This window comes from Chenopodium album, chromosome 23 (assembly GCF_948465745.1).
Source record: "Chenopodium album chromosome 23, dcCheAlbu1.1, whole genome shotgun sequence".
In the NCBI taxonomy this organism is placed as follows: Eukaryota; Viridiplantae; Streptophyta; class Magnoliopsida; order Caryophyllales; family Amaranthaceae; genus Chenopodium; species Chenopodium album.
The window spans coordinates 7,439,756-7,464,580 of NC_137856.1; the positions used below are offsets into that span (position 1 = coordinate 7,439,756).

At 36.9% G+C, this 24,825-nt stretch overlaps 3 protein-coding genes across 3 annotated transcripts; all 3 read right to left on the reverse strand.

Annotated features, from left to right (window-relative positions):
- Positions 1–1,262: 1,262 nt before the first annotated feature.
- LOC145606954 (replication protein A 70 kDa DNA-binding subunit D-like) lies at positions 1,263–3,188 on the reverse strand. The gene is made up of 8 exons (XM_081662766.1): positions 3,045–3,188; positions 2,702–2,963; positions 2,514–2,622; positions 2,144–2,425; positions 1,954–2,065; positions 1,701–1,876; positions 1,512–1,626; positions 1,263–1,400 (listed from the first exon to the last, which is right to left on the reverse strand). The coding sequence occupies exons 1-8, from the start codon at positions 3,186–3,188 to the stop codon at positions 1,263–1,265; spliced, it is 1,338 nt and encodes a 445-aa protein (XP_081518892.1).
- A 1,462-nt stretch (positions 3,189–4,650) lies between these two features.
- LOC145606955 (uncharacterized) lies at positions 4,651–6,402 on the reverse strand. The gene is made up of 3 exons (XM_081662767.1): positions 5,111–6,402; positions 4,901–5,008; positions 4,651–4,741 (listed from the first exon to the last, which is right to left on the reverse strand). The coding sequence occupies exons 1-3, from the start codon at positions 6,400–6,402 to the stop codon at positions 4,651–4,653; spliced, it is 1,491 nt and encodes a 496-aa protein (XP_081518893.1).
- Positions 6,403–6,453: 51 nt separating this feature from the next.
- Positions 6,454–7,792, reverse strand: LOC145606956 (uncharacterized). Its single transcript, XM_081662768.1, has 3 exons — positions 7,439–7,792; positions 6,885–7,183; positions 6,454–6,838 (listed from the first exon to the last, which is right to left on the reverse strand). The coding sequence occupies exons 1-3, from the start codon at positions 7,790–7,792 to the stop codon at positions 6,454–6,456; spliced, it is 1,038 nt and encodes a 345-aa protein (XP_081518894.1).
- Between the last annotated feature and the right edge of the window lie 17,033 nt (positions 7,793–24,825).

Sequence of the window (24,825 nt, forward strand, 5' to 3'; positions counted from 1 at the left end):
TTTGAGCTAGAACCAACTTTATTGAAACTTGGATATAAAAATTGCATAGTTAGGATGCTTCTACTTATCCTCCAGATAATAGATTGTCACTTTAAATTGGCAGAAGACAACAATTATATAATACCCTTAGAGTTAGGAATATGTTTAATATATAAAAACCCTTTAACTGAATGTAATTTGTAATTCTGCCTCAAATAATTTTCTTGCTATGGCAAAAAGGTCCTTGCCTTTACTGTGTTACAAAAATTCGGCTAGTCCAAAACGCAATCTAGAAACTAAGCTTGAAGAACTTCTATATGCAGAAGTTCACTTACAGGGTCAGTTATCACATGCAAGGATCACTTACTTAGATGCTGGGAAAAGAATATCTAATATAGAAATGCAATTGCATGAGGTGAGAAATGAGATTACTGAACTCAAAATGCTTAAAAAAAGAAAAGGATTAAGTAAATAGCTGAAGGTGTTTCTCATAATGCTGCATTATTGGTTGAGTCAAATCAAGATCCAACATGTACAGCAGAAACAACTGAAGGGGCGGTGCTAGCTAGAGTCTCTGAAAGTCAACCAACAATTGAACAAGATGAAAGTTCAAAATTTGGTGAAGGACAAGATTCAAAAGGAAATGAAATAGTAACCCCTACTTACTGGTTCTGGTAATGTCCTAAGGTTAATATAAGGCAGCAGCATGTAAGCATATTCCCCATATGTAATCCAATTAGGTGTAATATAAGCACTGGCAAATTATGTGGAACATTATGCTGTAATAAATACTTGTTTAGACATTCATGTAGCCAAGTTTGAGATCATCAATTGTTTAAAAAGGTTATCTATTTGTTATCTGATAGGCATCCATATATATCTGGCAAATTTGGAAATAAGGGGGTTAATAAACATAATAAAGCTTCATTTTAAAAAGCTGGCTTAATAATTAACCACGATGCATTGATAAATTTAAACATTGCATACAACCATCGGATAAGGATAATATTAGCATAAGTCAGGAAGAGCTTTTCTAGCATAAGTTTAGGTACTTACAAACATGGACATTTAACCTAGAAAATTCCAAAAGGCAACCAAATAGCAACATCAGAGTAACTCAAAGTCACAAAAAGTTTTGGAAATAGGCAGGGACATGAAATAAGGGCTGAGAGTTTAGAATTGTTGCAAAAGGTGTCAAGTAGGAACACACCCAAAATGACTAAATAGTCGATCCTAAAGGACCATGTTCCTACAGGAAGCCCAATGTCTACCTAGCTGGAACTTCACTCCAGTTCAACAGATTTCACTATCCATTTAAGATAGCCAACCCTCTTGATTGCACCAGTCGGACCTACCTCAAGCTTAAGGGGCTTCTCTTTTAAGCCAGCAGCTATGTCTTTAAACTCAGGCCACTCTGTCATCTGCATATAACACCACAGCCATTATTTAGTATAGCAATGACATACAATGCTAATAAATACAACAATGCAATGTAGTAATTTCAACTTCAAAAGTGTACAGTTATTTCTAACCTTTTTCTGTATAAGTTCTGCATCTTTAAGGCCAAGCAATGCCTCACATTGCTTTCCATATGCAGTCAAGCGGATACTACCAGTGTCATCCATTGCAGTAAAAGTAACACTAACCCTGAGAAAAAAATATTAGTTACTTACATATATGAATCACAACAGATTAAATGTTTTATAATTGAAATCATATACCTCTTCTCTGCAGTGCATTGAGCACTGCATACATCACAGTAGTATTTGATAGTATCCACATTATCACAGCGTTTTCTGCATCCACTGCAGCCAATATAGGCATTTACATCTTCTTGCTTAACATCTGGAATTGTAACCTTAATCCAGTGGCGCTCATATGCAGTAGCTGTACCTGACTGCAAGCAAGAATGACATATGAAAATGTCCTGTAAAGAATTAGACCTACAAAAATTATAAGGCAAGGTATAGTTACTGTTTTTTTGTTGACATCTTTTACAGCCATAATAACATTAGAACTGCTCCCATCTCTTTGTGATAGATGATGCCCCATATGATCAGTAACACGATCCTGATTCTCCAGTACCCTGAATCAGATAAAGCACAAACTAAGTAGTGGTAATTCTAAACATAACACACTACATCTACACAATGTATAACCTTACCAAGCTCTTAATGCATTCACTTCTGGACCAGTGGGGTTACAATCAATAGTGGTTGACATAGACGATGACAATGAGAACCCTAAAGCAGAAAGTATGAGCAAAGAAAGACTGATAGTCTGTGGAACAGAAGAACAGCAGTAAGAGAGAACCAAACCAGTGTGGGTTGCTGGCTGCAGATGCCGAAAGCTAACTATCATGAAGGATTCACACCAAGCTGATAGTTGAGCACAGTCTTTAGTAGCAAGGTCTCCATACAAAGAAATAACAAGACCATCACCAATCCTGCAGTTGCAGTGAGTTATTGCTAGTACAAATAACAAACCAAAAAAATATGTAATATGCATATATATATGTAAGGAATAACACTAACTTTTGCACACTGTCATCGACTAAAATGACATCGCGCACATCAAACTCATAACCACCAGAAGATTTCTTCTTTTTCGTGTCTTCTAAGTAGACAACAACTCCAAGTATGTCTGTAATAAAAACACCAAGCTAATGAAATTTCCAAAACATAACTGCATGAGATAAAGAAATACACAAAGCAAAGTTTACCAAAGCGATCATCAGGACTACTTGTGGCTGGAACTTCAGCAATAGGAGTGTATTTTGGCAAAACAAGACCAGTGTTAGGAGTCAATGATGTAATTGCAGTTGAACCTCCAAATGACAAGTAGTAGTCACCTTCTTTGTGGCGATACAATGCATTAGTGTTCCTAACTGGTGCATCTGCTATGATATACTCCTTCTCATGCTCTAAAATATGTTCAAAATTTTCTATCTCATCATCAAATAATGTGCCCTTGATTTTGTTACCCTATACATATAGCAACAATAAAATCAGATAGAATTTAATTATAATCCTTAATTTGGAAACCGTATCATTATATCATTATACCTCGTCGTCTTCAAAGACAAGTTTCTGGAAAGCTTTTTTGGTGCCTGGGTATTTCGCAGGTGACTTTTCCTTGACTTTAACCTTGATCTTGTATTTCTTAGTCTTGGGAGTTAATTTGTCCAAAGGAACATATTGAGGTTTCATCTAATATAGAGTCATGTTTACAAAACACTATTTTTAGCTATTTGTTATAGTTGATTATTAATCCAAAAATTAATGTTGTTTACAAAAGTCTAAGACAATAGCACTCTAATTTCAGTTGACATGCTGTTACAATAAGTGCTAAATAACTAAGCTTGTAACACACTTGTCATAGTATACACAACCAGCAGTACAAACACTATATAATAGCAAACAAAATATAAGCCATACTAAAGCACATTAAAGATTGCAAGTTATACAGGTTAGTTAATTTTTAACCATGGAAATTAGCATGCCTTCTACGAAAGATCCTAACTAAAATATAGCAGAGGGATATACTAAAACCAGTATTTAACACCAACTATCATGTCATCTCAGTACAGAAAACATGGATGCAGTGTTAATAAGCATCAGATAGTAACATTTGATGTCCAAGAGAGCCTTGCTAGAGGAAGTATTTTTAAAAAAAATGCATAGCATTTTTAACCTAATAAATAGAGGAAATCATAAGTGTATACACTCTACAATAGACAAGATATCAGGCAATACTCAAACTTTTTAACTATACTAAAGCACATTAAATATGACACGCTATTTGATAGAATTTAATATTAAAAGTCAAGGTAAAACCTATTATTCTCAAAATCTAACAATGACATCCACATTTACAATAGGCAAACCAACAACAATATAGATTAAGACATGACAACAAATGGAATCTAACACGGCACTCCAATAAATGCATATTAACAATAAATAAGAAGTTATAGAGCATAAGAATTCAACCATTAATGCACTGACCTTAGCAGTTGAATATCAGAGGGAAGAATCTGCAAAGAAGCTTAACTATAAAGAAGATTTCAGGGGCACGTTCTAAATGAAAGAAGTAATCTTTAAATAGAACAAGCAAAACCTTAAAATTAGCTCAATATTATAGCTGTAGCATTTTCATTGGCCAAAAGAATAGAGCTATGCAATGTCCACTGGATATAAAGATATATTCATATTACCTAGATAAACTCATAAAAGTAGGTTTCTTATACTTCAAGTTGTGCAGTAGCATAATTACTTAGCTGTAAAAAATGTATTGAGACATATGCTTAGCATAACTTTTACCTTTATGTAAACATATGAAGTGACAACTTTTATTTAAGATGTGACCTTTTGTTATGTACCTTTTTTCACTTGTTGTTGTATGATTTCTAAATTAAACACACTTAAAATGTAAGTCAAACCGGTTATTTTAATTATATAACACGCTATTTATATGTAAATTGTACCAACAAATAGTAATGTATTAAAGCAAGGTAGTTAGATATACCATTGATCACTTTATTTAAATTAAACTCCAACACAACAAACATTTGTACAAAAAACTGCCTACCACCTTCTTCCTTTCCTGCCTTTATCTAAATAGCTTACTCTTCCTATTATATTGAGGAAGTCTTAAATACTTGACATATTCTCAATAGAACACTGAGCATGGCAAATAAAACTTGCACAGAATGGATGTCTTAGCAAACAACGACACCTTTGCAAAATGGCCTTCATTGTAGCTGCAGAATAACAATGTTAGTTTAAGCTAGTTCTTAACACATAATAACAAAAAACGTAATAAACTGGCTTCATCTAAATATTTGACAGTAACACCAATGCAAATAGGTTACTTGGAAAACGACCTTCATATAATATTTGCCAGCCGCAAAACATCATACGACACAATATTCTTAACACTTGACTTAAGAATAGCAGCTGATGGTTGAGGCATGTAAACAGTAACCTTAGCAGATCGCTTAGCACGTGAAATAGCAACATATAATTGGCTATGTGAGAAACATGGGCATGGAAGATACACCAACACTCAATTCAAGGTTTGGCCCTGAGATTTGTTTACTGTCATTGCAAAACTTAATTTTAATTGGAACTGCTTACGCTCAAACTGAAATGGATACTTAGAAGAAGTCGAAGGTCTCAAATTCACTCGAGGTACAAAATAAAATGTGCCTTTATAATGGCCTGATGATATTTCACATACAATAGAATTAGGAAGAAACCTTCTACAAATAAGACGAGTTTCATTGCACATGCCCTTAGATGGTGCTAAATTGTGCAGTAATATAACATGACTGCCTATTTTCAGCTCAAGCTTGTGAGGACTCATTCCCCCTGGACAGAGTGAATTTAGAAACTCAGTAGGATATATTCTGCAGTTATCATCAAGAACTGAGTCAAAACTCACATATGTAGTAGATACACCAGGAAACATGCCAATCATGTGTTCATTTATGGCATCTACATCTTCATTCATAGGTGTGATGATTGCTCTTTCATTAAATATGCTGCTATCAACTCCTGGGACATTAATTTCAGGGAATATTGTTGCAGCCAATGTAGAAACAAGGTCTTCATCAGGAGCATAGTATTTGATAATATGCTCTGGGAGCTGAACATAAGAATTTTTAGTTGACTGTAACTGTTCATTGCCAAGAGACAACAAGAATGATGCATACATAGGGTCTTCTTTGGCTCGAATGTTTTCTGTTAATCGAAACTTAATCAAAAGGGGCCATATGTGAGAACTGACCACACTCACCCCTACAGCTTCTCTTTGAGTTTTATGTGGCAAAATAGGTAAAACCTGTCTAAAATCCCCCCCAAAAACAACCACTTTTCCACCAAAAAGCATATCAGGATTACAAAGATCACGCAACAACAAATCTAAAGACTCAATATTTTCTCTACGCGTCATAGAAGCTTCATCCCAAATGATAAGAGCAGCTTCTTTGATTAAAGCAGCTAAGCTCCCTTGTTTGGGAACATCACAGGCAATAGATAAGTCAGAATCTAATGGTATTTTAAATCTAGAGTGTGTTGTCCTCCCAGAAGGAATGTTAGAAGCTGCTATTCTTGATGTTGCTGTTAGCAACACTATTTTCCCTGACAAACGAACCTCAGCATACAGAGCATTATACAAAAACGTTTTTCCAGTCTCACCTGGGCTATCCACAAAAAAACATCCAGGTTTGCCATCTTCAATATGACTTAGAATGCTGTTAAATGCACTTGCTTGAGCCTCATTTAACTTGCTTCGACAATCAAGGCACTCTGGAGGGATTGGTGCGTTTAAAGCATCTTCAATATCTCTTGTTACACGGATTCTATCATCTGTTTCCTCTATTAAATGACCCAGCCCAAAGTTCTCCAATGACTTGCCCATGGCTTCTAAACCATTTTCAACCTCCCTCACAGCTAAATTCTTTACCTTAGATTAATAGTTTGGATACTTATAGTTGAAATCTTCGGACAAAGAACTATAAAAGCGATCCCAAAGTGCAACTGGATTACTTGGCTGGCAAAATATAAGCAGTGTTGCAAATAGCTGGCGCATTGCTGAAGGCATTTGTGCTTCTGCTGCTTCTTCCAAGCAAGCAGTAGCGGCATTGTCCTCTTGAAATAAGCCGTGTCTAATTGCAGCTTCTTGGAAAGTAGGATACAAAACTCCACTAACAGTTCTCAAATGCTCAAACGACGTAGGACTAACAATCTTACTAAGCAACAACCGCAAGAAGAACCGTTCCCCTTCTCCAGGAACCACAAAAGCCATTCTCCCAACATTTTTTTTTTTGTAACTTCTTTTAATCCATGTCTTTTTACTGCCATCCCACATATATTCTGAAACAACTTCAGTATATCGCATACCTGTGCCCCCCATTAATGCGCGCATTTAGCCTACAAAATTCTGTCAGAGCAGTTTGGCTCCTTTTCTCATTCTGAATCACTGATTCAAGATCTTCATTAGATCTGAGGTAAATTGTCTGCATATTAGGTAAGTGTACCGGTAACACCATAACAGACGAAGTCATCTCAAACAGGTCAAAACCAAATATCCTCCAAGCTGCTTCACATGGAGAAACCCATCTGCCAGCTTGAAAGTTATCAATCTCATCAACACCCTGATTGTTTCCTTCACCAATATTAAAAGAGACCCTGTCATGACCCTTGTAAACATATTTATAAAGGTACTTCACTGCTTGAATAGTGGAACACACTTCAACATTCAAATGACAGTCAAACAACATTGATAAATACGGATTATAAGGAATAACCCATCTGTTGTCAAGAGTAGCACCACGTATGCGTACATGTTTTCCTGTATTCCTTCTTTTATACAATGGGAAACCATCTTCATTGGTTGTGGTTTCTTCGATATAAGATCTAGGCTAATTGTATTTGCAAACAACATCATCTCCAACCTGTTTCTTCAAGCATCCACAGTTAGGGTGTAAATTACCACAAGGGCCATGCATCATGTGCTTTAGAACAATCTTGCGCAATTCTGGAGAATCAGTTGCAGGGATTTCTGCACTCACAAACCGATCATAATCCGAAGGACCAGTAAGTTTATATCCATGATCTAAGATAATAAGAAAGTGAGCATGTGGTAAGCCTCTTTTCTGGAACTCAACAACATATACCATGGCTGCCACCTTCCCAAAGACCCTTTCCTCTGTTATTTGTTTTTTCAAAGCAATTAACTTTGATCTAAAAACACCGGCAATAACATCTGGACGATCAGCTGCAACTTCTCCCTCGTAAAGCTCAGCCATTATCTCTGGCCATTTAACATTACACGTTATTGTAACAAAGAGATCTGGCTTACCAAATCACTGCACAAGAGCCATAGCATTTAAGTATCGCTTCTTCATATCACGAGGTCCACCAATAAAAGTTGGTGGTAGAATAACACGCCGCCCAACATTGCTAGCATTTTTCTCACCATCCTCAACAGTATCCAGAATACCCTGATACAGATCTGCTCGAATTGCTTGTTGATTTCTTCTGAAAAAATCAAGCCTAGTGTTTTCAATCTTTACATACATATCAACAATGTATTGCTGAAAGCATCTACCTCCACGAAGAAGCATGTTGCCTGGCCTAATCTGCAGCTTGTATGCATAATATTCCCTTGGAGAAATATGCCTCTTAGATGTTCCTGATGAGTCTGCAGCACCTGTATATTCCAACAAAATTTCAAATTAAACTCCATATATAGCATTGACAACTAAAAAGCAAGCATTTAAAGGGAAAAAATGCTTGCAACTAACAACTCACGTTTTGCCTCTTCTTCTATAAAACTCTCTGCTGAATGCACAGCACAAGAATCAATAGGATCAATGTCCATCAAGGCTTCTTGCTGTGAATTCTTATAAATCTTCCGCATACCTTGAGTCCACCCACACTCACCATATGGGAACAGAAGAGGATATTGCAACGGGTCATAACATCCATAATAATGATATATCCTATGAGGATCATTGGACCTGCCTGTCACAACAATATACGGACTGTTGTAATCACTAGAAGACGTACTGTCTGGCCATATAGCTGCTACTTCGTCAGTTGATGGTGCATTATACACTCGCTGATCTAACACAGTGCTCTGATTAATGGCTATTTGTGTAGAATGAGTTATGGTGAGCTCTCTTAATGACCTGAAGAAGCGAGCATATGGGTTTGCATTTGTGACACGCATCAAAATCTCAACAATGTCTCTTCTAACCTCAGGAAAAGTCTCTGTCCTATGTTTAGCCTCAAACTGTGCATCATAAAAATATAATTGCAAGTATTTAGGCTTCTCATCTTCTGGTAACAAATCAGGCAAGTTGTGATAAATCTGACCATGCAGTAAGAAAACATAGATTCCTTTCTCAGTCTTTGCATTATATTTGCCACCAAGAGAGCAAAATGCAAATAAATTATTATACATGCGAGAATACTTCCTAAATTGTATTGCATCCTCATCCTGCGATGTAAAGAGCCGATACAGTTCAATAGGCAAGGCATTCACAGCAATCTGAATACTTCCATTTCCACAACAAAAATGGAGCCATTCATACCGGAACTTTTTAGCACTGCACTTTATACAATAATGTGCATTCTCCAATTGTAAAGGAGCCAGTGGCAAAGGCTGACCAATAACAGCAGCTGGCTCTTCTGCAAAAATATTGTGTTAGCATTCAGAACTGTGCAATATACATATACAAGTAAAAACAATAAGCAACAAATGCAAGCTTACTCTTCTTCTTTTGAACAGGAGTTTTAGGCACTTTTGACTTGGGCTGAGTTTTTTTTTGCTATTCCTTCGTGCACCTTGTGCACTACTTTCGCCTACTTCACTAAACACAAAAAATACGTATAAATTGGAAAACTCATAACTGTATTCCACAACATATTTTTTTTTAAAAGAAAAAGAGGATATAGAGCTATCCCAACCTAATCGAATTGTCTTTTGAAAGTCCATCTATCCGCTCTAAATAAGTGACAGCTATTATCACTCCCTCTGTTTTCAAAATTACGTTAAACACAACAAAGAGTTCATGGCAAATTCAAAACCATTACAAGAACATCATGCTTACTGTCTTTTTGAGGATGCTTCGGTTTATGAGCTTTACTTGGCTCTCTCTTATTCTGTTTGCTGAGCACTTGTGATTGCTTAGCATGGCTGTTAATAACAACACGTTATTTATAAAATAAGCTATTATCATATACACAACCAACAAAAAAACCATACTATAACAAACCTAAATCAACCTGATTTTATCCGCAGCCTGAAGAGGCCCAAAAGCACGTGAACGTTTAGTAGAACGCTGCCTCACATAATCCCCACTGGTTCCAAATGATTCGGTAAGTAACCCTAACAAAGCATTAAGATCAACATTTCACAGTGCAGTAAAATCTCCTAGACAATAATCTATTAGTTCCTGCAAACAAACCTCTCTTCTAATATGTAAAGTCCTTTTCTTGGCTCCTCACATACTGAGCATATGCTTGCCAGTTTACTAAGCAACTCTAAACATACTTTCTTTAAAAAGAAAAAACATACTTACCATCCAACTCCACAGAAGTGTAGTTAGACTTTTTCCCTGACCCTCCATTAGCTTGATCACCAATGTTACATGTTCTTTTTGCATTGGTGCCAACCCTTGCCTTAGTCCCACCACTGCCCCTACCTGCCTGTCTTGCACCACCACCAGCTACCTCACTAAATTCACAAGCATAACCCATGAATATACAGACAAATGACAGCAATAGGCACATTACTAATAACCACACCCAACTTGTTTTTATCTGGCTCTAAAAGTGCACTAATAGCACGTGATCGTTTGCTAGCACGCTGCCTCGTACTATTTCGACCATCTTTAAAAGCATTTGTAATGTGCTCGTGCATTACATCAGGTTCAACAATATACATTGCAATGGTTGCTTCCAAACAATCATCCCATCTTCTAAACAAAAGTACAGCTCCCTATCAAACTATTTCAAAATAATTATCTACCTTAAAACATGCTAAGCACATACCCATATATTAGAAGTGATTAAGCCAGTAACCTGGAACGTTACAAACTAACTGAATCCTGTATGCTGCACCACATGATAGGCTGAAGTTATGAAATAAATACACATACTGTAAAATAACAAACAAATGGAGGCTAATAATATTAAGTAGCAAACACAAAAATATAACCAGAAAAAAGGCCATTTAATAATTCATTCCATTCAGACCAGCAAAAGTACACACCATTAAATGGTTATGTCTAAAGTTAAACATTACATATCATGGCACAACACTACAAGAAAGACAATAACAACTTCAACCTAAATCAGCAACAATAAGCTATAAGCCAAAATAATACACAGGAAGCTGATACTGATAAACCAAAAGACCACTAAGCCCCAACCAAGTTACCTAATACTTGCTAATTCAAACTACATCTTCCTACGCTTAAACACAGCTTCTAGGTTCTCAGGTACTGAAACAAACAGACCATCCGAAACTGGAACAGAACGCTGAACAGCATGCTCACCAAACGAAGATGATGCCTTAGGCTTACGAGGAGCTGCTGGAGGTAATGCAGGAGTTGGGATCTTATGGTAACCAGAACGGGGGGTTAAGCAATCATCCCCACCAATGTACGGAGCTAAATGCAGATCTCCTTGCTTCCCAATGATACGCTCCCTAATAGACATGTAGCTTTCCCTAGACAATGCACACTTTATACCAGAATACACTCCCTTACCATGGTTCAAATCAATTATGTCTACATTGTAGCAGATGCGCAAGAACTGAATAGCTCGTTTTGCAGCATCTTGCTTTGCAGCATTGCAACTGCTCATCACTTGGCTGTAAATACACTCCATATCAATGCTACCAGGAGGATACACTGTCAACCAAGTAACCCACTTTGCTGTAGCAAGTTCAGCCACTTCAATTACAAAAACCCTTGCCTTAGTTGCAACAGCAACTACACGCAGCACATCAATGTAGTCAATGCATATGTATTTGTCACCATGTGGCCTAACCGGTGGGACAGGCCACCTGTTCTTCTCCAGAGGCTTAGGCTTGTTCAATGAATCAATAGCTATACGCTTCATCTCATAAAGGAAAGCACATAGATCAAGCCTATACTTGGCTTCTGAACTTAGATCATGTATCTGCAATCCATACTCTGTTCGTAAAAACCGGGTAGCTTGTTCAGCAGCTAATTCCTGAGAGGCATCAAGGGTGACAGCAGGCCCACCCTCAAAAATATAAGGGGAAAGAACACAGTCAGTAACCAGAGTAAGGGTAACAGCATTCCCAGTGATGCCAGTCAAGTTATAAGTAGGAGCTGCCAGCTTCAGAAATCCAATAACCTGGTTCAGCAAGCACTGAAACGAAATGGTCACTTTCAACGTTTCTGGCCTCATTATCTGTGTGCATAACCAATTTAGACCATCAGAACCTAAGCAGCTATAGCGCACAACGACAGCTGGTCGCGGAACCAGCCCACCACTCAAAACACCCTACCAGACCCTACAAATGTACTTAATCAATGACCAAAGCTATTGCTACTGTCACCACATCACAACTTTAAAGCGAGCTTAAATAAAATCTAAACCAACAGTAGACAGCAAACACCCTTAAAGCACCAAATAGCACAGTTCCACCATACAACAAACTCTGAAAGACAAACACGCATACAAAGCAAGCATAATAGCAGCGCACAACAATAACATACAGCAGCAACATACTCGATCATGGCAACGAATGCATAAACCAAACAATATCATACCAAACATACATCTCCCAATAACATCAAAACGTTAAAACTAACATATGAAAATGAGCACTCACAGCAAATTCCACAGCTAGCAGAGCAATCAGCAACACTTGTTTACAACCTGCATCAGGAATCAGAACAAAATAATCAGGACCAAAATTAACAGATCAATAAAAATACCAGCACCAGTATTCACTATCCATGGGCATTAACACGAAACCATCAAAAAACAGCCATTACTCTAAAGCCAAAAATCTATTATATCCATTGTTTGTCACAATAATAACACTTTATCCTAAACATCTGCCAAACCAAGCTAATTAGATAAAGACACAATAAATCCTAACACAAACACTCAAACTTATTAGATCATAATATTACGTTATCTAATCCAGGCCTTATTTTGATTATATTCTTTTTAACAACCCATGATAATCAGTACTTGTTTACACCTCACAACAGAAATCAACACAAAACCATCAAAACTAAAATAAACTAACCACTCAAAATACCATCATTATTAATCACCATCCGCAGGCATTAACAGCAAAGCATCAACAAACAACCTGTTAATCTAGAGCCAAAATTTTATTTTATCCATATTCAACCATAAACATAGCATTTTATCCTAAACACCCAATCAACCAACCTAATAATATTAAACCACACTAAATCCCAACACAAACACTTAAACTAATTAGCTCATAATACCACACTATCTAACCTCGTCTTCCCTTTCATTTCCCCTTCACTGTATTATGACCATGAGTAAACAAAATTATATTTTTTTTTAGCAACCACTCTCTTCAGATGATAGAACTAAAACTGTTAATAACACTAACATTAAATTTCAAAACCAAAACATGAAAAGCAATCTAAAAGTGTCACTGCAATAAGTCCAGCCTCAAAATTACTCCCATCAGGCTAACCAAGGAACAATGTTATAAATCCACATAGTACAATCTATGAGAAGAGAAAGAGAAGAGAAAGAGAAGAGAAAGAGAACAGAGAACAGAGAAAGAGAAGAGAGAACAGAGAAGTGAGAAAAGAGAACAGAGAAGTGAGAAGAGAGAAAGAGAAGAGAAGAGTAACAAGTTGGGTGACTTGTTCCTCAGGGTCTCAAGTTCGTAGAGGAACTTGAGTTTAAGTCTTTAGCTTGTAATAAGATCATTTGCCCTATTATAGTGAAGATTCTTTTCCCAAAATCCCAAGTGGTCGTGGTTTTTCTCCTTGTTAGGGCCAAGGAGTTTTCCACGTAAAATCTCTCTTGCATTCTTTAGTTCCTTCAGTTAATCTCTCAGTTCCTTTAGCTAGCTTAATTTTAATTCCGCAAAAAGTTTGGCTAAACTCTTATACTACAATTCAACCCCCCCTTCTTGTAGTATTCATTGAAACAACAATTGGTATCAGAGCCTAACTTCTAAGAGAATCAGGAAACCCTGAAGAAGAAAGGTCTTGGAGAAAATTAATACTCACGAAAAGCTCGAGGAAGGATACTCAACTCAGAGACCTCCTATGTTCAACGGGAAGTTCTATACCTACTGGAAGAACCGTATGGAGATCTTTATCAAGGCGGAGAACTACCAAGTATGGAGGGTCATTGAAGTTGGTGATTTCGAAGTCACCAAGACAAACGCTCAGAATGAGGTAATCCCTAAGCCTATGTCTGAATATGAGAAAGAGGATTTTGACAAAATGGAAATCAATGCTATGGCTGTGAAATTGCTCCATTGCGGGCTTGGACCTCATGAGCACAATCGTGTTATGGGGTGCAAGAACGCTAAGGAAATCTGGGATTTGCTGCAGATTACTCACGAAGGAACTAATGAGGTTAAACGCTCAAAAATCGATCTACTTATGTCTAAGTATGAAAGATTTGAGATGCAACCTAAGGAAACCATCCAGGAGATGCTAACTCGTTTTACTAACATCATAAATGAGCTGGTTTCCCTTGGTAGACAGATTCCTACAGATGAGCAGGTTAGGAAGGTTCTCAGAAGTCTTCCACAGGACGAGAGATGGAGAGCTAAGGTGACAGCCCTACAGGAAACTAAGGACTTCACCAAGTTCAACATAGAGCAACTTGCTGGCTCTCTCATGACCCATGAGCTACACCTTGGAGTCAACACTGAAACCATGAGGAACAAGGGGTTGGCTCTGAAAGAAGAAGAGGAGGAAGACTCAGAAGTGGACGAGGATGAAGCTGCCATGATCGTTCGAAGGTTCAAAAGGATATTCAAGAAAGGCCGCACCTCAAGGAACTTCGGGAAAAAGAACTCCAATGCCAAACCTGACTACAGCTGCCACAAGTGTGGATCCCCAGATCACTTTATCAGGGATTGTTCCCTCTGGGAAAATGATAAAGGAAAAGGAAAGGGCAAGGAGCAAGGAAAGGAAAAATTCAGCAAAGAAAACTTTCAAAAGTCGGACATGAGAAAGGCCATGATAGCAGCTTGGGGTGATTCTGACAGCGAAGAAGATGAGGATGACCAACCAGAAGAGGAGACAGCCAATTTGTGTCTGATGGCCAAATCAGATGATGAAAAGGCCTACCTTGAGGAACTCCACAAAGAGGTATTTCTTGATCCTAAACAGCTTAAAACTCTCTCTAAAGATGTCTTAATAGATTTGTGTCTAGAAGAAGAAGAATTCTTTAGAGAAACTTGTGTGAAACTGAATAAGTGTGAGAAGGCTCTTAAGGTTTGCAAGGAACATGGCACTTGGTTGGAAACAGCTTATGCCAAGTCCCAAAGCAAATTGCAAGAGCTGAATATTAAGTATAAACACATAAAAAAGATAGCTGATAGAATCAAGAATGAAAGTATTCTTCTGAATGTTGAATTAACTCAGTATAAGCTCATGAATTCTGATATCAGTTCTAGCAGTTCCTCGAACGATCAGTTGCTTAAATTCAATGTTGATTTTGAAAATCTGAAAAATGAACTTTCGACTTTAAGGAATAAAAAAGATCAACTTGAAAATGAACTGAATGCTAGAAAGGATAGGAGTATTGACCCAAAAGTTATACCTAAATGGATTGCTGAAGCTCAAGGAAAAAGAACAGAAGGACTTGGTTATATGACCAAGAGAAAAGGTAAACAAAAGAAATATGTTGAGCTTCCTAGCATGAAGATGTGTACCTTTTGTGGTAAGACTGGACATCTCTATGGTCGATGTTGGAATAGAGAAGAAGCTAATAAAAGGAATATGAAACAAGTGTGGGTCAAGAAAACTGATATTGCATCCACGACAAAGGAACCCAAGGAAACATGGGTTCCTGATTCTAATGCTTAGTTTTCTTGCAGGTTCTAGTGAGGGGAACAACTCGTGGTATCTCGACAGCGGGTGTTCAAAGCATATGACAGGTGATAAATCAAAATTCCTCTCACTAGAAGACTACCCTGGAGGAACAGTAACCTTTGGGGATAACAAGAAGGGCGAGATCATTGGAAAAGGAAAAATTGGAAGATCAAAATCTCATTCCATTGATAATGTGTTCCTGGTCGAGGGCTTAATGCACAATCTGCTCAGTATATCACAATTTTGTGATAAGGGAAACTCTGTAAGTTTTACTTCTGATTCTTGCAACATCATCAACAACAAATCAGGAAAGGTTGTTCTAGAAGGAACAAGAAGAGGGAATACATATACTGTAGACCTCAACTTAATCCCAAGGAACAACCTTACATGTCTTAGTGTTGTTGAAGATGATCCCCTGCTATGGCATAAACGTTTTGGACATGCTAGCTTTTCATTACTGGACAAACTAAGGTCAAGGAACTTGGTTGTGGGACTTCCTATTATCAAGTTCCTACAGAATAAAGTTTGTGATGCATGTGTGAAAGGCAAGCATGTTCGTTCATCTTTTAAATTGAAGAAAATGGTGAGCACTACAAAGCGTTTGGAACTAATCCATATGAACTTGTGTGGTCCCATGAGAATTCAAAGCAGGAGTGGCAAGAAATATATTTTGGTTATTGTTGATGATTATTCCAGATTCACTTGGGTTATTTTTCTTGCAAGTAAAGATGAAACTTTTGACGAGTTTGTTGCTTTTGCTAAGAAAATACAGAAAATCAGTGGTCACTCACTAGTCCATCTCAGATCAGATCACGGAACTGAATTTGAGAACTCAAGATTCGATGAGTTTTGCAGGGAAAATGGCATGAACCATAACTTCTCAGCTCTAAGAACTCCCCAACAGAATGGGGTTGTGGAAAGGAAGAATCGAACCCTTGAGGAAATGGCTAGAACCATGCTGATTGCAAGTGGATTGCCAAGGAACTTCTGGGCTGAAGCCGTGAATACAGCATGTTACATTCTTAACAGAGTAACAATCAGAAGCATCATCAACAAGACTCCCTATGAACTTTTCAAGGGAAGGAAACCAAACATATCTCATCTTAGGGCCTTTGGTTGTAAGTGCTTTGTACATAATAATGGTAAGAAAAATCTAGGCAAATTTGATGAAAGAAGTGAAGAGGCTATATTTCTTGGATATGCCTCTGACAGCAAAGCTTATAGAGTTTACAATAAGAACTCAATGTGTGTTGAGGAAAGCATTCACATAATATTTGATGAAGTTAACCAGTTTGTGAGTGTACAGGAACAGGAAGAAGATAATGATTTTGAAATAGGATTGATCAGAGACAAAGATGAAGAAGAAGATCAAAAGCAAGCCAAAGAAAAGCATCCTGCAGCAGAAGAAGAACCTCAAGAGAATGAAGACGTTCCTCACCAAGATGAACAGGTGAATGAGGAACAAGCTGAAGAGGAACAAGCAGAGGGAACAGGACAAGAAGCTCCTCAAATTGGAGTTCCAGCAAGGGAATTTCATCCCAAGCCATTCAGGTATAGAGGTTCCCATCCTATGATCTCATAATCAGTGACATTGGGAAAGGAACTCAAACCAGATCACAAATGAGGAACTTCTGTGCGTTCCAAGCATTTCTATCCATCCTAGAGCCTCGAAATCATCAAGAAGCCTTGGGATATGCTGACTGGATAGTAGCCATGCAAGAGGAACTAAATGAGTTCGAAAGGAACAAAGTCTGGCACCTTGAGCCAAAGCCTAAGGAAAAGAAGATCATTGGGCTCAAGTGGGTGTTCAGGAACAAGCTGGATGAGCATGGTACCATTGTAAGAAACAAGGCAAGGTTGGTTGTGAAAGGCTATAATCAACAGGAAGGTATTGATTTTGATGAAACCTTTGCTCCAGTAGCTAGATTAGAAGCTATTAGAATTCTAGTAGCTTTTGCCTCTTTTATGGGTTTCAAACTCTATCAAATGGATGTGAAATGTGCTTTTCTAAATGGTTTCTTAAATGAGGAGGTGTTTGTAGAACAACCTCCAGGTTTCGAAAATCCTAAATTTCCAAATCATGTCTTCAAGCTTGATAAAGCTCTTTATGGGCTTAAGCAAGCACCAAGAGCCTGGTATGAAAGGCTCTCAAAGTTCCTCCTGAAAAATGATTTCAAAAGGGGAAAGGTTGATAAAACTCTTTTTCTTAAATCTAGAGGAACTGATTTGTTGGTAGTACAGATTTATGTTGATGATATTATATTTGGTGCTACTAACAATGGTTTGTGCAAGTACTTTGCTGAGCTAATGGGTGGTGAATTTGAGATGAGCATGATGGGTGAACTAAATTTCTTCCTTGGACTCCAAATAAAGCAAACAGCAGAAGGAATAATGATTCACCAGCAGAAGTACATCAAGGAACTTCTGAAGAAGTACAACATGGAGAATGTCAAGACAAATCACACACCTATGGGAACAACAACGAGACTTGATGATGATCCACAAGGAACAAGTGTGGATCAAACGACTTATAGAGGTATGATTGGTTCATTGCTATATCTAACAGCCAGTAGGCCTGACATCTCTTTTAGTGTTGGATTGTGTGCTAGATTTCAGTCTAACCCTAAGGAATCTCATCTAACGGCTGTTAAAAGAATTTTGAGATACCTCAAAGGAACAGATAACCTGTGTCTGTTCTATCCTAGAAGTGATGACTTTATGCTTAGAGGATTTACTGATGCTGACTATGCTGGTGACTTAGTCAACAGGAAAAGCACCTCAAGTATGGTTCAGTTCCTTGGCTCTTGTCTAGTTTCTTGGGGTTCCAAGAAACAAAATACTGTTGCATTGTCTACTGTAGAGGCTGAGTATGTAGCAGCAGCTGCTTGTTGCTCTCAAGTCCTTTAGATCAAACAACAGTTGCGTGACTTTGGTATTAAATTTAATTGCATTACTATCTATTGTGATAACACTAGTGCAATTTGCATATCTAAAGATCCAGTCCATCATTCAAGAGTCAAGCATATTCATATAAGACATCATTTCCTTAAGGATAATGTTGAAAAGGGTTTAATTAAGTTAGATTTCTGCCAAACTGACAATCAAATTGCAGATATATTAACTAAGCCCTTGAATAGAGAAAGGCATGAGAAGATGAGAATGGAACTTGGGATGATTAAGTTATACTAAGAGAAATGCATCAAGTTCCCTCAGGTATGAAACTCAAACTGACGTGCTTAAACTATTGTATACTGTGCACAAGTGTTATATGTTTAATTACATAGTTAAGGCAAGTTGTGAGCAGGAGTAACATTTACTAATGGGCATGTAAATTTGAAAGTCATAGATATTAGAAGTCCAAAATTGATTGCATGAGCCTTGTTGAATTGTTCCGTGTATCAAGTTGTATTTGCAAGCAATTTAATTATTTGAATTCAAAAGATAAAATTGTTGTGTTTATCTGATCTTCAAAATTCAAAATTTTTTATCTAAACACTAAATTCGGATGAATATATCAAAATTCATCATTATCTTTTGTTCAAAAGTTGCCCACATCCATTACTCTCTTGAAACACGGTTTACGTTTCCCTAAGAAATAAATAGGAGTGTCAAATCAATTAAATTCACCTCACCTCCCAAACGACACCTCACTCCCTTAAGTTACCTCCACCATAAAAGATGTCAACCTCACACAAATTTACACCACACAAAAATTACCTTCTCTCTCATCACTCCGATCAAAACTATTCTCCAATGTCTACCTCTCCAAAAACCCAAATTGAAGCCGACCTCAACACTAACCAAATTCCAGAAATTACCATGGAAATCCCACCGGAAATTAACCCCATTGATAACCAAGAGCCTCCAAAAGTGGATTCAACCACCGAATCCCAATCTTCTCGAAAAAGGAAGTCCGATGACATGCAAGAAGAAGAAGAAAGCGCTCCGGAACTAGGGGTCAATTACCGAGACAAGTCTGCAGCCATGAAACGGCAAGAGAAGATTAGTGATCACTTTGTGACAGGTTTGGCTATTAATCTTCCTTGGTGTAAGTCTATTAAATTGTATGAACTGCTTGATTTGATTGAAGCTCAAAATTGGGTGAATTTGTTGAGTGAATGCTTTAATCGGAGTATGTATGTTGATGCTATGAGGGATTTTTGTAAAAGTTTCAAATACTCTAAAGGTGTTATTCGCTGCTGTGTGTATGAAAAAGAAATTGAGTTTGATGCGATGTACTTGGCTGAGTTGTTTGATGTTCCTAATACTGGATATGACTTGTATTTTAAAAGCAATGTGATAAGGAACCCTCTACCTGATGCAAACATTGATGAGATTGTGGAGTATCTAGGTGGAGACCCGGAGGAAACCTACATAAACCACAATGTCCTAACCCCTCTTGACAAAATCTTGCTAAAATTTGTGTTCAATGACATAATCCCTCGCTCTCAAAAGAGAGACAGTGCAAACAAGCTTGATTCTGTCCTAATCTATTGCCTAGCCAAAAAGATCCAAATTAACTTTCCCTCTATCATGATCCAACACCTATCTCATTGTGTTCCTAAAGGCTGGAAGGTTGGATATGGTAACCTACTTACCTATGTTTTCGAAAGCTTTGGCATCTCCTTTACTGATAAAGAACCTCTGCCCCTCAAAAATACCGAATACATGCAATCTATTTTCCTTGAAAATCATAAGATGAAGGTTGTGGATGGATGTTTTGAAGTTGTGCTGGAGGAAAAGGAGAAAAGGCCTAAGGAAGTGAACTTGCTGAGGGGGAAGAGGAGAAAGCTACTGGGATCATAGAGGGAGTAGTGCAGGATATTCAGGAGGAGGAAGAGGAAAAGGTGGTTGAGGAAGTGATTGAGACAGGGGGAAGGAAGAAAAGGAAGAGTTTGAGGTTGATGAAGAAAAAGGAGACCTCTGCCCCCATTTGCATTGATATCTCAGGGGTGCAAGAGGATTTGCAGAAAGTCACAAACTCTCCTACTTCGGGCAAGTATGCATCTACTTCAGGTTTTGCAGCATTCAGTTCCCCACCGAAAGTTCCCAGCGAAGATGTGAAGGAGATGCTCCAGAAGGTTCTGAAGGAACAAGAGCAGTCAACGGTGAAAATGGAGGAACTGAAGAAGAGTGTGCTCACTCTTGATGCTGAGCTGAAGAAACTGGTCAAGAGCTCAGAACAGGGGAGACTGTCCACAGTGAAGGACATTGTGTCTCAAATCAGCAAGAAGCTTGAGGATCTTGCTGTTGATGATGACCAGAGCACTGCTTCCTAACCTCTCTTTCCTTGCAGCCTATCTATGTTGATTAAACTCTGTTTTTATTTGTTTTTGGGAAACAATTTTTATTTGGTCTGTAATATTTTGGGCACTTTAATTTCTTTTGGTTGAACTTGCAAATTTGGTACATTTGGCCGATGTTTTAAAATCGGTTTTGGATGATGAATGTCTATAATGCTTTTGCCTATATGCTTTGTGAATGTTTTCTCTATATATGCATGCTTCTTGTCTTAACACTTGACCACTTGATGGTGCTGTGTTATGGTATACTATGCTTGTATGTTGGTTTTTGATAATGCCAAAAGGGGGAAAAGATGCAAACTATCCAAGGAAACTTAATCATTCTATGGTCTCTGTTCGAAGTCTTCTCAGCAAGCCTACATCTCTACAGGCAGGTATATGTAAATACAAGTTTTTCCATTTTTGCAATTTTTCTTCTTTTTGTTTTCTGTCTTTATTTTTATTAAGCAATTAGCAATTTTTCTTCTTTTTGTTTTTTGTCTTTATTTTTATTAAGTAGTTCCCTTTTTGCATTGCATTATATTTTTGCATTTTCCTTCTTTAGTTTAGGATGGATTATCTTTGTTTCCTTGTAAGTAAGTTTGGATTGTTTGTCATCATCAAAAAGGGGGAATATTGTTGGACTTAATGATTTTGATGATGACACAACCTTACTTACTTACATACTAATAAAGGCTTGATTGTTTGAGTGTGTGATCAGTGCAAAGACTAGGAGAATTAAGTGTCGAGCAAAGATACCATGAGGAACAGGAAAGCCAGAAACAAAGCTATCCAAAAAGAAGAGTTCCCTCACAGGAACTGGCGCTTCAGAAATGAAGACTTGAGAAGAGAAGGTTCCCTCAGGGAACAGAAGCTTCATAGAAGAAGCATCACCAGAGAAGAGAAGTTCCTTCCAAGGAACAGAAGCCTCGGAGTAGAAGCTTCATCAGAGAACATGAAGACTAAATATATTTTTATATTTTAGGATTTATGTAAGTATAAGATATTAAATGGCACTCGAAAAATCTATGTGGAATTGGTCTAAGAAGATAAAATTGTGCATGCTAGTTTTTAGGAAAACGGTTGCAATCTAAAACGTTTATCTTTTGAAAGGGATTTTATTTCTTTCTGAATTTCGAAAGTATCTTGTGCAAAAAGATTTTATTTTCGAAAATATCTTCTGAAAAAATAAAATCGCCATGTTTTCCAAAACTTGCGGCCTACTCTCCCACGTTCTTGATCAAGTCGTGGTTCTGCAAAATTGAGGAGTTCATGGTTCCTTAAATTAAGGGACATGATCTTCTTAGTGGGCATGAGTAGTGGCGTAATGGGTTTGCAGCACAATGAAGTTTTTCCAAGGCGTTTTGTGATCTATAAATAGCTCTTGATTTCTGTTGGAAAAACTTGTCCTTGCTCACATAAGTTTTCAAGCTTTTAATAGAGACAAGCGTCTAATTCCACATAAGTTGATTAGAGTGTTCTTAATGTTCTTATACTAGAGTTTGTTTTTCTTTCGAGTTGTAATTGGGGAATGGGGAAGTTCGAGTGAACATTTGTGTATGAGAAAGAGAAGAGAAAGAGAGAAGAGAAAGAGAAGAGAAAGAGAAGAGAAAGAGAACAGAGAACAGAGAAAGAGAAGAGAGAACAGAGAAGTGAGAAGAGAGAAAGAGAAGAGAAGAGTAACAAGTTGGGTGACTTGTTCCTCAGGGTCTCAAGTTCGTAGAGGAACTTGAGTTTGAGTCTTTAGCTTGTAATAGGATCATTTGCCCTATTATAGTGAAGATTCTTTTCCCAAAATCCCAAGTGGTCGTGGTTTTTCTCCTTGTTAGGGCCAAGGAGTTTTCCACGTAAAATCTCTCTTGTATTCTTTAGTTCCTTCAGTTAATCTCTCAGTTCCTTTAGCTAGCTTAATTTTAATTCCGCAAAAAGTTTGGCTAAACTCTTATACTACAATTCAACCCCCCCCCCCTTCTTGTAGTATTCATTGAAACAACAATTTAGGATGATGTGTACAGCTCATCACATACATGAACAAACAGCTCCACGTGCAACCTGTTTTCTGCTTTTAAACAAAAAAAAAGAAAAACATATTGTCAGATAATCAGAAACAAAAAAAATCCAAAAGAAAATAAAAAGAAGAAGGGCATGGACGTCAAAGCACTGTTCATAAGGGAAATCAGCAAAAAAAATAGGCAGTAAGTAAGGGCAGAACCGTTACTACACTGTTCCTAAGGAAAAAGCAAAAAATCAGCTACCTTCACCCTTGAATTTGGCTTTTAAAGGTTATGGACTAGTTACGTGTGCTCAATTCCTAGTGACAAAAATTTGTTTTTCAAATTAAATAATTGACATGAAATTGAAGCATTTTCTTAAGTAGCGGAGAGTGTCACATGATACATAAACTCGTCTAAGCACACCTTTCAGTATAGATTAGTAATTGTAATTAAATTATGCATTGAAAATGGGATATTCAAATTGTAAAAAATATTTTTTTTAAAAAAAAATAAAATTATTCATTTATAAATAAATCACAATAGAGGGGTTCTAGTTTGTTGTGCATTATCCTAGATGATATATATCTTGTAAGCAAGTCTCTTGAGTGTATGTCGGAGAAGTTTGTTCATAGGGAGGGAGATAAAGTTGCCCATGAACTTGCTCATCTTGTTCCTTGGGTTCTAGGTAAACGTGTCGGATTTCCCAACTTGCATTGTACCATTGGTGAATTTTGATTCCCCTATGAATGAATGAGTTCCCCTATTTGGGTTTCTTTAAAAAAAAATCATATGACATCCACACAGACGTACACTAATCTAACAATTCAATTAACATGTTAAACCAAATAAAGATTTCCTTTATAAAAACTAAAATAGCTTAGTAGATCTTACAATGGTGGAACGTCTCCCATTCATATTGATGGAATTTATAATATTTTTGAAAAACAATCTAATAAATTGTTGAAGGTGTGAGATTCAAATATTTTCATTTTTCTCATTTAATTGTACTTGAAATGTCAATGGCCCTGTTTGGGAGAAAGCTGAAAGCTGAAAACTGAAGCTGATTGAGTTAGCTGATTTTGACTAGCTGATTTTATTAACTGATTTGACTAACTTATTGTATTAACTGATTATATAAAAGTGTTTGGTAAATAGCTGATAGCTTAAAGGTGATTGAGTATGTGAAATGACCAATAAGCTAATTGTGGGGTAGGTAGTTTAGATAGGATTTTAAATTAAATGAGGTTATAAGTGTCATTTCACAATAATTAATGAATAAGCTAATTGAAAAGGCTCCTAAAATGAGCTTTTTCAAAAAAAGCTTATTTAGTGGAATAAGCTCTTTCAATAAGCTTACTACCAAACACTTGTATTAGCTTGTTTGACTAGTCAATCAGCTAAAGTTAGTCAAATAAGCTAATATACCCCCAATAAGATTACTACCAAACAGGACCAATAACTTTTGCATTCCAGTATAATTTTTTAGTAGTGGAAAAATTTAATTAACAACAATTCATTAGATCCAATGCACACTTCCTTTAATTTGTTCATTTTTTGTAGATACGTTTTCATTTTTGCTACAATACATAACTTGTTATCATTTTTTCGATAATATTTTCATTTTTTTTAATATGTAGAATGGCCACCTTTTATTTAATTAGATTTTTTTTGAGATAGAAAAACCTTTGGGTACATCTAATTTACTATAATAATGGAGCATATCAAACAATTGTTATGTAACTTTTAACTACATTTGGAGGTAAGTTTAAACTTGGTATGATTTTAACGTACATAGGCCATGGAATAAGTTTAATATGGGTAACTAGATAATTAATCCTCGAGCATTCGAATGTTTAATTTACTATAAATAAAGAAATAATTATTTGAAAAATTGGTATTAGTACTCAAATAAATCCATTAATCATTGTATTCACAACAAATTTTCAAGTTTGTTTAAAAATCT